The sequence below is a fragment of the Pangasianodon hypophthalmus genome, chromosome 19 (genome assembly GCF_027358585.1).
Source record: "Pangasianodon hypophthalmus isolate fPanHyp1 chromosome 19, fPanHyp1.pri, whole genome shotgun sequence".
Lineage (NCBI taxonomy): Eukaryota > Metazoa > Chordata > Actinopteri > Siluriformes > Pangasiidae > Pangasianodon > Pangasianodon hypophthalmus.
This window is the reverse complement of record NC_069728.1, coordinates 18515316-18527922: the sequence shown is the minus strand read 5'-3', so window position 1 is coordinate 18527922 and position 12607 is coordinate 18515316. Positions and strand designations below refer to the sequence as shown.

The 12607-nt window shown below is 37.2% G+C and overlaps 1 protein-coding gene across 4 annotated transcripts in view; it reads left to right on the top strand.

Annotated features, from left to right (window-relative positions):
* dpf3 (double PHD fingers 3) overlaps positions 1-11467 on the top strand; it is a 33582-nt gene extending 22115 nt beyond the window's left edge. For 2 of the 4 annotated variants that reach the window (XM_026948162.3, XM_026948161.3), the window contains exons 7-12: positions 466-507; positions 2550-2690; positions 2776-2904; positions 8535-8647; positions 8774-8855; positions 10229-11467. In XM_026948162.3, the coding sequence (XP_026803963.1) occupies positions 466-507; positions 2550-2690; positions 2776-2904; positions 8535-8647; positions 8774-8855; positions 10229-10296 (575 nt within the window). In that variant the 3' untranslated portion in view covers positions 10297-11467. Of the gene's footprint in view, positions 1-465; positions 508-2549; positions 2691-2775; positions 2905-4945; positions 5481-8534; positions 8649-8773; positions 8856-10228 lie in introns of those variants that run through there. The other 2 variants (XR_003404857.3, XM_026948163.3) reach the window with 2 other exon arrangements.
* The last annotated feature ends 1140 nt before the right edge of the window (positions 11468-12607 follow it).

Below are 12607 nucleotides of genomic sequence, written 5' to 3'. Positions count from 1 at the left end.
ACGTCTTTTAGGGGTATCGGGAAAATTTTGGCATGCTAAGCTAGCTGAAGAATGTTGTGTCAGCGAATCGCAAATATTCTTAGATTCTGGTATTGTTAATGAGAATAAAGGTGCTTCGAGGTAAAAAATTTTTTTTGGACATTAAAACATTTGTATTATTTTACACAGATTATTTGTAACGGTTTGTAACGAGACATTCTGTGGGAATTTAACGACATAAAACGTCAAAATTTCATATTAAAACATCGTTTCATGTCTGCTGCATTATGAACGCTGTGACTTTAATGGGTTTGATGCTTCAGGCTGTGTTTTTTTTTTCCATTTCAGCATGGACGTTATCCTCGAGAGCATGTGTCTACCTGACAAAAAATAAATAAATAAATAAAATTCCAGACGCATCTTTGAATGAAACTGTTTTTTTTATTTTTCTGTCTCTCCTTTTGCTTTGTTTCTTCCCTATTCCAGACAGATACAAACAAAAGCATAACTCAAAAAGTGCTGACTCAGGTATACGGCCATGATCATGATCTTCTTCTTGCTCAGATTTTTAGATGACGCAAATGACGAGGCATGACGGGGCTTTAGCCGTAATTAGCCGTCTGTATTTACAGAATTCCACTGGAGTTTAATAAACCGGCTGCACCTAACCTCCCTCTAACACATTCTTGATATGTTTTTAATCTGTAGTTTAGCTGTCTGCTAAAATCTAGCATGCATGGCTAAGATTGCTGTTTCCTATATGCTAACAGCTTTACTGAATATAAGCTAATCTGCTTCACTACAGTAAATCTAGCTCTGAATGTAACAATGCTAACGTGCATGAACTGACTTTCCATTTTGTATGAGTTTGTGTTTGCTAGCACTTTAGAGAGAACCAAAGTGTAGCTCAGTGTGATGTAGCAAACAAAACCAACCACTTCCTACAGAATTCAAGCTAATAATCCAATATTTACATAAAAATATTTTCCCTGAAAGAAAATACAAATATCTCTATCCAATTTGCATTTGTTAGCTAGCTTGCTACCGAGCTTGGCTACTTGTTTACGCAACATACGTTAGCCTAAAGTTAGCTATCTTGCTTTAAATTACATAATACTTAGCAAAGCTGTCTACCTGATTTATTTACAATTATTAGCCAAATGTTAGCTGGTTTCCTGGCAACCATGGCTAGTCTAATGTGAGATAGCTTGCTAGTGAACCTGTGTACTGGTTTTAATTACACAGTATACTGTATAAGTTAGCCTAATGTTAGCTAGCTTAATAGTGATCTTGGCTACTGGTTTATTGGTGACTAGACAGTGTTATGTCAGTCTTACGACTACAGTGTTATGTCAGTTTTATGACTAGAGATTGTTATGTCAGTTTTATGACTAGACTGTGTTATGACAGTCTTACAACTAGACAGTGTTATGTCAGTCTTATGACTAGACATTGTTATGTCAGTCTTATGACTAGACAGTATTGTGTCAGTTTTATGACTAGACAGTATTGTGTCAGTTTTATGACTAGGAAGTGTTATGTCACTCTTATGACTAGACAGTATTGTGTCAGTTTTACGATGAGACAATGTTACGTCAGTTTTACGACTAGACAGTGTTATGTCAGTTTTATGACTAGACAATATTGTGTCAGTTTTATGACTAGACATTGTTATGTCAGTTTTTTAACTAGGAAGTGTTATGTCAGTCTTATGACTAGACAGTGTTATGTCAGTTTTAGAACTAGACAGTGTTATATCAGTCTTATGACTAGACAATATTGTGTCAGTTTTATGTCCAGGAAGTGTTATGTCAGTTTTATAACTAGGAAGTGTTATGTCAGTCTTATGACTAGACAGTGTTATGTTAGTCTTATGACTAGACAGGCTTACGTCAGTGTTCTGTCAGTCTTACAACTACGGTGTTGTGTCAGTTTTATGACTACAGTGTTATGTCAGTTTTATGACTAGACAGTGTTATGTCAGTTTTAAGAGTAGGCAGTGTTATGTCAGTTTTATGACTAGGCAGTTTTATGTCAGTTTTATGACTAGACAGTGTTATGTCAGTTTTAAGACTAGGCAGTGTTATGTCAGTTTTATGACTAGACAGTGTTATGTCAGTTTTATGACTAGAAAATGTTATGTCAGTTTTATGACTACAGTGTTATGTCAGTTTTATGACTAGGCAGTGTTATGTCAGTCTTATGACTAGACAGTGTTATGTCAGTTTTATGACGCAGGATTAAACTAATTTGCAGTTATTAATAAAGATACTATACTACCGCGCATCTCTGGCTAAATTTTAATATCTAACTTCATCAGTTACGTCAGTCCGTCTCTACCAGTCATAGTGTACAGAAAATTTTGTGCTCAAGTAAGAATTGCTATTAATTCCTAAAGATCATCGTAATCTTGGTATAGTTCCTATGTAGGTTCTCTGTAGTTCATGTGAAACATCTAGTTTGCTACCTCATAGCGTTTTAGCATCTCAGCGTTAACACGAGCTTAGCGTTGCACTATTTTTAGATCAGTGTTTGATGTCATGTTGACTTTATGACTCACTGTGTTGTAGTTTGTGGTAAACGTTATAAGAATCGGCCTGGTCTGAGCTACCACTACACCCACACACACCTGGCTGAGGAGGAAGGCGAGGAGGAGAGAGAACCCGAGATCCCTCAATCACCACCCGAAAATAAGACTCAAAACCACAAGCGTAAGTTAAACACGTGAGTGTGATTGTGTCCTGTCTGATTGTGAGTGAAAGTGAAATCTTATTTTTGATCGTTGGAATCCTGTAGTGCAGAAGGGACCTGACGGTGCGGTCATCGCTAACGACTACTGCGACTTCTGTCTCGGGGACTCGGGCTCTAACAGGAAGACGGGCCAAGCCGAGGAGCTGGTGTCGTGTTCAGACTGCGGACGCTCCGGTGAGTTTGACCACCATTTTGGAAGCACTAGTTACCATACTACAGTTACTATATTACAGTTACTATGCTACAGTTGCTATAGTTACTATACTACAGTTACTATAGTTACTGTACTACAGTTACTACGCTACAGTTTCTATACTACAATTACTGTACTACAGTTACTATAGTTACTGTACTACAGTTACTACGCTACAGTTTCTATACTACAATTACTATACTACAGTTACTGTAGTTACTGTACTACAGTTACTACGCTACAGTTTCTATACTACAATTACTATGCTACAGTTACTATGCTACAGTTACTGTAGTTACTATACAGTTACTACGCTACAGTTTCTATACTACAATTACTATGCTACAGTTACTATGGTTACTATACTACAGTTACTACGCTACAGTTTCTATACTACAATTACTATGCTACAGTTACTATACGACAGTTACTATGCTACAGTTGCTATGCTACAGTTACTACGCAACAGTTACTATACTACAGGTAGTATAGTTACTATACTACAGTTACCATGGTACAGTTGCTATGCTACAGGTATTATACTACAGTTAGCATGGTACAGGAACTATGCTACAGTTATTATGCTGCAGTTACTATACTGCAGTTACCATGGTACAGTTACTATGCTACAGTTACTATGCTACAGTTACTACGCAACAGTTACTATACTACAGGTAGTATAGTTACTATACTACAGTTACCATGGTACAGTTGCTATGCTACAGGTACTATACTACAGTTACCATGGTACAGTAACTATGCTACAGTTATTATGCTGCAGTTACTATACTGCAGTTACTATGCTACAGTTACTACGCTACAGTTACTACGCTACAGTTACTACTCCATAGGCATCATTCATTTTAATATCATTGTGTGGAATATTCCATTGCAGTCACCTTTACATGCACCTGTACCATCAAATCATATTTTCATACTTGGCTGTGGTTCGGATTTACATTAAAGATTGATCATCATCACGGGTCATCCTTTAGAGTATTCCAGAGTGTTTTTCTATAACAACGAAACCTGAAATGTTTTATTCCTCATATACCACAGCAATTTGACCTACACTAACAGTGCTGACACTGGAGACTCCTTCCATAAATGTCTCCTTAGAATAAGAAAACTTCACCATATCAACGATTTCACACATTTTTAATCTGTTTATGTGCAGCATGCGCTGTATAAGTCCCTGTGAATTAGCTGTTGCTATAGAAACGATAATGCATTAATATAAACCTGCACTCTGTCAGAGCTGCTGTTATAGAAAATTAATCAACACCTTCTGATCAATCACAATCCAGAATTTAATTTCATGAGTGAGTGAGCTTAGAATTATGTATCAATAATAATATTTTATGTAAGTATTTATTGTAATGAAAGTGAGGATGTGCTGGTTAATTCACAGGGATGTTATTTAGGTGGTTGTGCATTGAACTTGACAGCTTTGTTCATTTTGGCATCCTGCCCTTGTTTTGATGTGTGAGTGTTCATTCTCTGCATGTATTTTGAGAGCATAAACCTCTCATTGTGTTTTGGCTGGAAATTTCTGAGTGGTTTTAAATCTAATGTTGGAAGACCTAAAAATACACATGATGATACAAAGAATTTTTTATTATTATTATTACTATATACCGTTTATATGTGTTTGGAATCTTAGTAAGTGGTTTAGGGCGCCATCACGTTACCTCCATTTCCATTTTCTTTCTCATATTTTACATATTTTTTATGTTTTCTCTTTCTGATGTCCTGTGGATGTGTCACTCATTCTCAAACTGTTTTCCTGCTCATGGATGTGCTCACAGAGAGAGAGAGAGAGAGAAATAAGTAAAAGAAAAAAATAATATGAAAAACGGTCAAACTGTAAGAATGACCAGCACTGACCTTTATTGTAGCTTTAGGCATTATGCCCCAGGCTACATGTGTTTAACTGTTCAGTCTGAGAAGTGTTTTGAAGCCTGGCTGACTGCTTGTGTTGTGTTTCTGCCGCGATGCTGATATGTCCGTCGTACATGTCAGCCGGACGCCAGAGCGAGACGAGCCCGGGTGGACTTCAGGACTTTTTCGACGACACTTCTGAAAGTGAGGCGTCCACCTTTCACGGCTTCGAGGAAGACGAGCTGGACAGGCTGCAGTCGGACGACGAGAGCGGACTTTCACAGTGCAGATAGACAAAAGTAACAAGCAGAACACCAGGCTTGAGGAATTATTCATTTTCCTGGATACTGGATTTTCAAGCGCTGGGAAATGTTTTCTACAGAATGATGATTATGTAGCCTTGTCTTTAAAGAAGTGTGGGTTGGGAGACAAAGAAGTCTCTCTTTAGCAATATTCTCAATTTTCTCAATAAAATAAACTATTATAGACTTCTAAAAGTGGGAGAGACATAAAAACATCTGTAAGTGGAGACCGTAAACAGAGTTTTTCCCAGCTGCTAATAAACCAGCTGAAGAGAAGATCATGAGTGTGTTATCACCAAAACTGGGCAAATGAGATTGAGAAGATCTGTGCGGACCTGTGAGAAGGTTCTGAAAGAAAAACACCAAGCTCAGAGGTAAGACCCAATCAGAACCACAGAAAAAGAAAAAAAAAACATCTCTCTAAGGTCTGCTCCTGACAGGAAAATGCAGAAAGAATGAGTGGCATTCCCTGGACATAAATGCGAAACATGACGTCTCTACATCAATTTATTCATTTACTTAATGGCAGTGTTCATATTGCTACATAACACATACTGTACATTAACCCTTAATAACTGCTGTCTTCAACATACATAAACATTTATAAAGGCTTATTCCAGAAGGCATTATTTGTTGTAAAAACAGAATTCTTCAATTTTGATGTCTACTTTGCATAAACCTGAGCCAAGTGACAGATTTTCGTCAACCTAAAGCAGCATCCAGCCACATTTTGGGCTGAATTATATTTCATCATGACAACGCTCATTAATGTACACAAGCATTTATAAAGGATTAATCCAACAGGTAAAGATTGAATGCTTCAGTTGTGATGTCCACTTGGCACAAACCTAAAATTTTGTCAATATAAGGTAACATTATAGCACTTTGTGGACTGCATGTTATTCGAACGTCATCACAACTGTCATTAAACATTTGGAAAGGCTTATTTCAGCAGGCATGAGCTGTCATAAATGGCTTCCTTTTTGATTTTGTTTCCCAGTTGACAGATTTTTGTTATGGCACTTTCTGGGCTGCATATTTTATTAGAACGTAATGACAACTGTCATTACCCTACATAAATATTTATAAAGACTTTCTGGGCTGCATCTTTTATTAGAACGTAATGACAACTGTCATTACCCTACGTAAATATTTATAAAGGTTTAATCCAACAGGCATAAATTGTCGTAAAGGCTGCCTTCTTCAGTTTTGATTTCCACTTGACATAAACCAGATTTCCATTGAATTAAGGATGTGTTATGACACTTTCTGGGCTGAATTATATGATAACCTACATAAACATTTATAAAGGCTTATTACAATAGGTAGTGATAGATAGTCCAGTGACAGATTTTCATTATTTATCTTGAGACTCGTTGAGAGAATGGGGACAGGTGAGCGTCACATAGTGCCCCCTGGGTAATGTAGTTTATACAGGGTAATTATGAATCACCCAGAACCTGATATGGAGAGGGGAAGAAAAGAGTACTGGTGGCATGTGAGAAGTGCCAGTACGCGAGAAAAAGTTACGGTACGCCAAAGAGTAAAATGTAGGCGTGCCGGTAGTGTGTACCGGCGAGTACCGGGCCACTTCGAGCACTGCATAACAAACAGGGTATGCTTTCGGATATACGGTAGTTAGATGAAGTTCATACGCGCTACTTACTTAGCAATTACTGGAGTTAACAGAGCCAACTGGTGCATTAGGTTTTTATCTTTGTTTGATTTCACTGAGAATTTCTGCCAGGTAGGACAGGAGATGTGGGAACCATGTGACACTTTACATGCAGGTTACCTCCAGAGAGAAAGGTTTTGAGACAACATATCTATCAAAGCTTTGTCTGAAATTGCATACTTTTAAAAGTGCATTAGGTAAGATTTGTGGAAAATAAAAATCTCTAATGGTTAAATGAGTAGAGTGGAATAAGATCTGAATGATTTTTTTTACTCATTGAACCTACCCCCATTCTCACCAATGGTGGATTAACTAGATTTAGCATGCTAACTAGAGTTACCATTAGCAATGGCTGTCATGACAGCACTTTCACTCAGACATTTAACTGCTTGAAAGCACTAACAAACATTCTGGACTGGAAGGCAGGTTTCCAAACTGTCCCCCCCCCCCCGCTTCCTAATACACTTGTTCTGAGACAATGTCATAAACTATTTTTTCAATCATTTCTACAGAAATTTCCACATTATTCATACTAGTAAGAAATGAAAGATTTTGCACCATTAACTGAAAGTGTCTGCTAAAGCACGCTACATTAGCCTGTGCATAATGTAGCATTATGGCACTTTCCAGGCTGAATTATTTTAGAACGTCATGACAACTGTTATTACCCTATATAAACATTTATAAAGGTTTAATCCAACAGGCATACCTTGTTGTAAAGACTGCCTTCTTTAGTTTTATTTTACAGCAGACATAAATCTGAGTTGAGTGACAGATTTTTGTCAGCATAAGGCTGCGTTATGTCACTTTCCATGCTGAATTATTTTAGAAGGTCATGACAACTGTTATAAACCTACATAAGCATTTATAAAGGCTTAATGACACTTTCTGTGCAGAATTATATTAGAACTGTATGACAGCTGACTTTGGAGCTCAGTACATGTTTGGTACTGAAAAGAAGCTCTGCCATGTCTCCTTATCTTAGTGGAAACATCAGTATGATTACCTTCTGTATAACTGTACAATACATACACAGTGAAGGTTATAACAGCGTAATGATTGTCAGTGTTACAACCTTCACTATGTTACAGTTATGCAGCTTGTCATGTTACTGAGAAACCGCAAAGCGTAAACGCCTCTGTTCTGAAGATGTCAGAAAAGTTACAGCTTTACTGCTGACTGTTAGAAAGCTCTGACACTGGAGACTCCTTCCATAAATGTTACATAAACATCTCCTTACAGAAAACATCATTCTATCAATGATTTAATTATTAACTTTAAGAGAGAGAGAGAGAGAGAGAAGAGCCTGGTGACTGTTTATAGCTGCTATAACATAAGTGAGAACAGGAACTAACTTGCTTCATGGATGTTCCACAATATTAAATGTAACTGTAAATGGATAAAAAGTATGACAAGTCATTCTTTAATAAATAAAAGTTTTTAGCATTGTGATGTAAGAGGAATAAAACACATTTGGATGTGCTGTTATAGGAAAATAATCAACTCCGGGTTGGTAACAGTAACTGCGCTTCATCACACCGTCTGGCTGTTGATTAATTTTCTATAACAGCGTGACACAAAGTGTTTTATTCCTCACGTTTGTTTCTTTTAATTGCGAGTGTTTTCACTGTAAGTGCAGTTTGCCTCACAGGCAGTAGAGGGAGCTAAACTTACAAACTTCTCTTTTAACAGACTAAAAGAGAGCTCACGTTGACAGGTGTGTAATCTGTCTATTCTCTCTTTTCTCTTTCAGGCCACCCGACTTGCCTTCAGTTCACAGAGAACATGATGCAGGCGGTGAGGACGTACCAGTGGCAGTGTATCGAGTGTAAATCGTGCAGCCTGTGTGGCACCTCAGAGAACGACGTAAGAGCTTATAACACTCATAACGCTCCGCTCATCATTGGCTTTTTCACACGCTGGTGTGTTCTTCAAACCTGAAGTGAGTGTGTGTCGTGTAACAGCGGTAACTCTGTGTGTCGTCTCTCTCAGGATCAGCTCCTGTTCTGTGACGACTGTGATCGGGGATATCACATGTACTGCCTCAAGCCACCCATGACTCAGCCGCCTGAAGGTAAAACTCACAACACACTTACACACACTTACACACATACACACAGGCAACGTGCCGAAAATCAGCAATGATATATACAGCAACATTCAGCACTATTAGAGATGTGCACCTTATTTTGGATAAATAGCAATCCCATAATCCTGTACCAAATAAAGATAAACATGTAATAAACATTGTAAACAAATAAGGTTCCCAATCTTATAGGCTTTTAATTCCAGGAAACACACCTAATAGTCGACTGACACACAGGTCTCCTCAGGTGTGGCTCATGATTGGTCAGAATGATAAGTGGATAAGATTGGACACCCTTGATAAGTGGATAAGATTGGACACCCTTGTCATAAACCATGCGAAATTTGAAAAATATTGTAAAATATTGTAAAATATAGTATTTAACCAAGCCTCAGCCATTATCATCACTCCCATTTACCAGTTCAAACATTCAGATATTAATATTTGGATAAATTTTATTTTAAATCAAAATTGAATCGAGAGGCACGGTGGTGCATCATGTAGCCTTACAGCTTACAGTGTCCATGTGGGTTTCCTCTGCGTTCTCCAGTTTTCTCCCAACTCCCACAAACATACATATCAGTAGGTGGACTGTTTGTGCTAAATCGCCCCGGGTGTGAATGAGCGTAGTGCACGGTGCCGTGTGATGAACTGGCCTCTCTACCTCATGCTCAGTGATCGCGGCCTCTGAATCCACCATGACCCTGAACAGAATAAAGTGCTTACTGAAGATTAAGAAATGAATGAACGCATATTTAATCTCCGCTGCCGGGTACCGTTCGATTCTGTTGATTCTTGTGCAGGAACCAGAAAACAACTTTGAGTAATGGATAGATGACCAATGGGAAAGGTTTTTTGGTGATAAAATTCTTGTAAATGACTCAATTCATTGTGTAGTCAATTCAATCACTCAGAAAACATCAGACCCATATTCAAAACTTCTATTTTATAAAAGTTTCTAGCTATTGGTTTAAACTATTAAACTACTGGCTAAAGCTTTATTTTAAGGAACAGGTATAAGGGATTTCTTAAAAAGACTAATTAGATTAGATATTTTGGTTATTATTTCATGCTCAATAATTTGCAAAATGAGATTTTATTAGTGTTTATTGCATATTATCACAACTAATAATGTGATTATTAATCAAATTTAAACACATATCAACTGTTTATATAACAATACAGTTCTTTGTGAATAAAGACTACATAGAGAATACAGAGTGTCTAATTTGTGCTTTGTTAAACAAATAACAAGGCATTAATTAACGCCTTGTATTTGTTGTTACATCACACACACTCACACACATACACACACACATCACATCACATCCATGCTGTAAATGTTCCATAAATGTTTACAGGAAGCTGGAGCTGCCATCTTTGTTTGGACTTACTAAAGGACAAGGCGTCTGCTTTTGGAGAACCATAAACACCGTAAAAGAAGTTTCCTTCTTCCATAAGAGCAGAATCGAGTGCCGACCCGAACAACGTTCATCCATCTCACCTACACCGCACAAAGTCACACACACTCCACTCAGAAATCTACCTCACAACTCTGGGAAAAAAAGCAACACGAGATATCTTTTTGAAAATCAGAATGAAACACATCAGCTTAGAAAAGGTCTTCGTTTTAAAATCAGCTTAAAGTCAGATTTTAAATGAGATGCGAGTTTTTAAATAATCATACAAATCTGTATTTTAATGCACTCAGTTTTAATATGTATGATAAATGCTTTGTATAAACTTTCACACCAAATGCCAGCCTGTTTCTGGTGTTTGTCTGTCACTTTCATTTTTTTTTAAAGTAAATTGTAGACTTTTTTTCTAGAACTGTAATAATCCTATAATTTTTAAGATGCTTCAGATAAACTGTGATTGACGATACAGTGGATTCGGCTCATATCAGCTTTATTTCAGGCTCCTGGTTGTATTTAAACTCTGCCCCCTGCTCAGCCTTGCCCTTTATTTTAAAAGCAACCGTTGATTTATTGTGATTGCAATTCAGTTTTAAAGGAAACAGAAATATTACAAACTGCCCCTTTAAATTCTGTACATTATACAAAAAATATAATTGCAAAATATAACAGCTGAGATTTGGATTTTGGACAGGATGCAAGATTTTCCTTCAAAAGAATATAAAATTGCCTGGAAACAGTTGTCATGTGTTTAGTGTGTATCTTCCACTAGATTAGTGATATCCCTGCTCTTTTTTTTTTTTTTTGTACTTCTTCCCTCATCATATATTAGCGTCTCTATTTCTGTCTGGATGTTCTCGCTTGTCGTCTCTTCTTCTTCCTCCTCTGTTCTCTATAATGCATTAGAGGCTCTATTTTCAGAGCCAATTCATCAAGACCAATCCTCACATCTGCTGAATATTTTATCTCTTCCTGGCAAGGACTGTCTAACAGACAAAGCAGTTTAAAGACTTTTTTTTTTTTAAATGGACAACTGCAAATTTTGAGGATATATCAACAAGCAGATGAATAGTTTAATAGTGATTTTTAATCATTTCCTGTTTCTGCCATTTGTTTGTTTTTGCTTTTTCTTACAAATGTTGTCCTCGTCACTTTCCATAGTTTAATAAATGCAACTTTAAATGATGCATGTTGCGGATGATTTTATGATGAATGTAGTTGAACTTCTTACTGTTTGACACTAGAGGGCACCACACACAAAGACAAACAGGTCACTGAGCTAGATTACTGAATGTTCTTACCAGGAACAGGCCCAGGGGCCCGAGGAGTCAGAGGGCCTCAAAGCTGGAGCCTCCGTGTAAAGTCACTCTTTTAAACCACACAGAGTCAAAGGCTTGGGTCAAATCTGCTTGAAAAAAAGAATAAATAGCCTACACATTAACTCTGAAGATGTCACAAGAACAAATCCATCCTTACACCTTCAATGTGAGTGTTTATCACTTTAGTTTAGCATGTGAATTTTTTTTTGTTAAATTTACTGAATGGATTTTTAAAAAGCTACAAACAGTTTGTAATTCTTCACACTAGTGCGATTTCTTTTGAGGAAGATACTTTCATAAAAATGCCAAAAATAGAATTCTGACTTAAAAACCAGCTCATTTAAGAATGTCAGTGAGAGTCAGATCTCACGATTAAAAACAACAATAAAATGTTTCGTTTTAAAGTGAGAGATTTATTGCTGAGCTGGAAACAGAGGAGGACAGTCACTGAGGGCCAAATCCAAACCTGACAACTGAAGATCAATGAGATACGTCGGGATTTACGTGGGGAACGTTTTTGTGCTATGCAGGTGCTGAACTTGATGTTTCTGGGTGGAACGGTTATTAAAATTAATTGAAAAAAATTAATTTTGGGTGCATATCATAGATACACTTGACGCTATATATTTCTTATATAGACCTGGACTCACGTTACTAAGCTGACAAACTAACTAATAATTGTAAAGATGTTAAAATTAAGGTCATGAGTCGGTTCTTCTAGTTGAACGTTGAGAACGACTCGTATACTGTATGAGCCATATGTTTGGGTTTTTTTTGGAGATGTAATCATTGCTGTTACTCTTGTAGCGTAATTCAATTAAAATGCTTCTATGAAAATGTCTTTTCAACATCCGAGCTGTTCACAAGCGTGAATAGTGAGTCATGTGTTTGACTCTGAGGTGTGTGTGTGTGTGTGTGTTGTATGTACTCAGAGTATTTAAGAGGAAGCGATCAGTTATCCAGAGGAAATTGAAATCTTAATGAAGCACAGACGCAGCAGCACAAT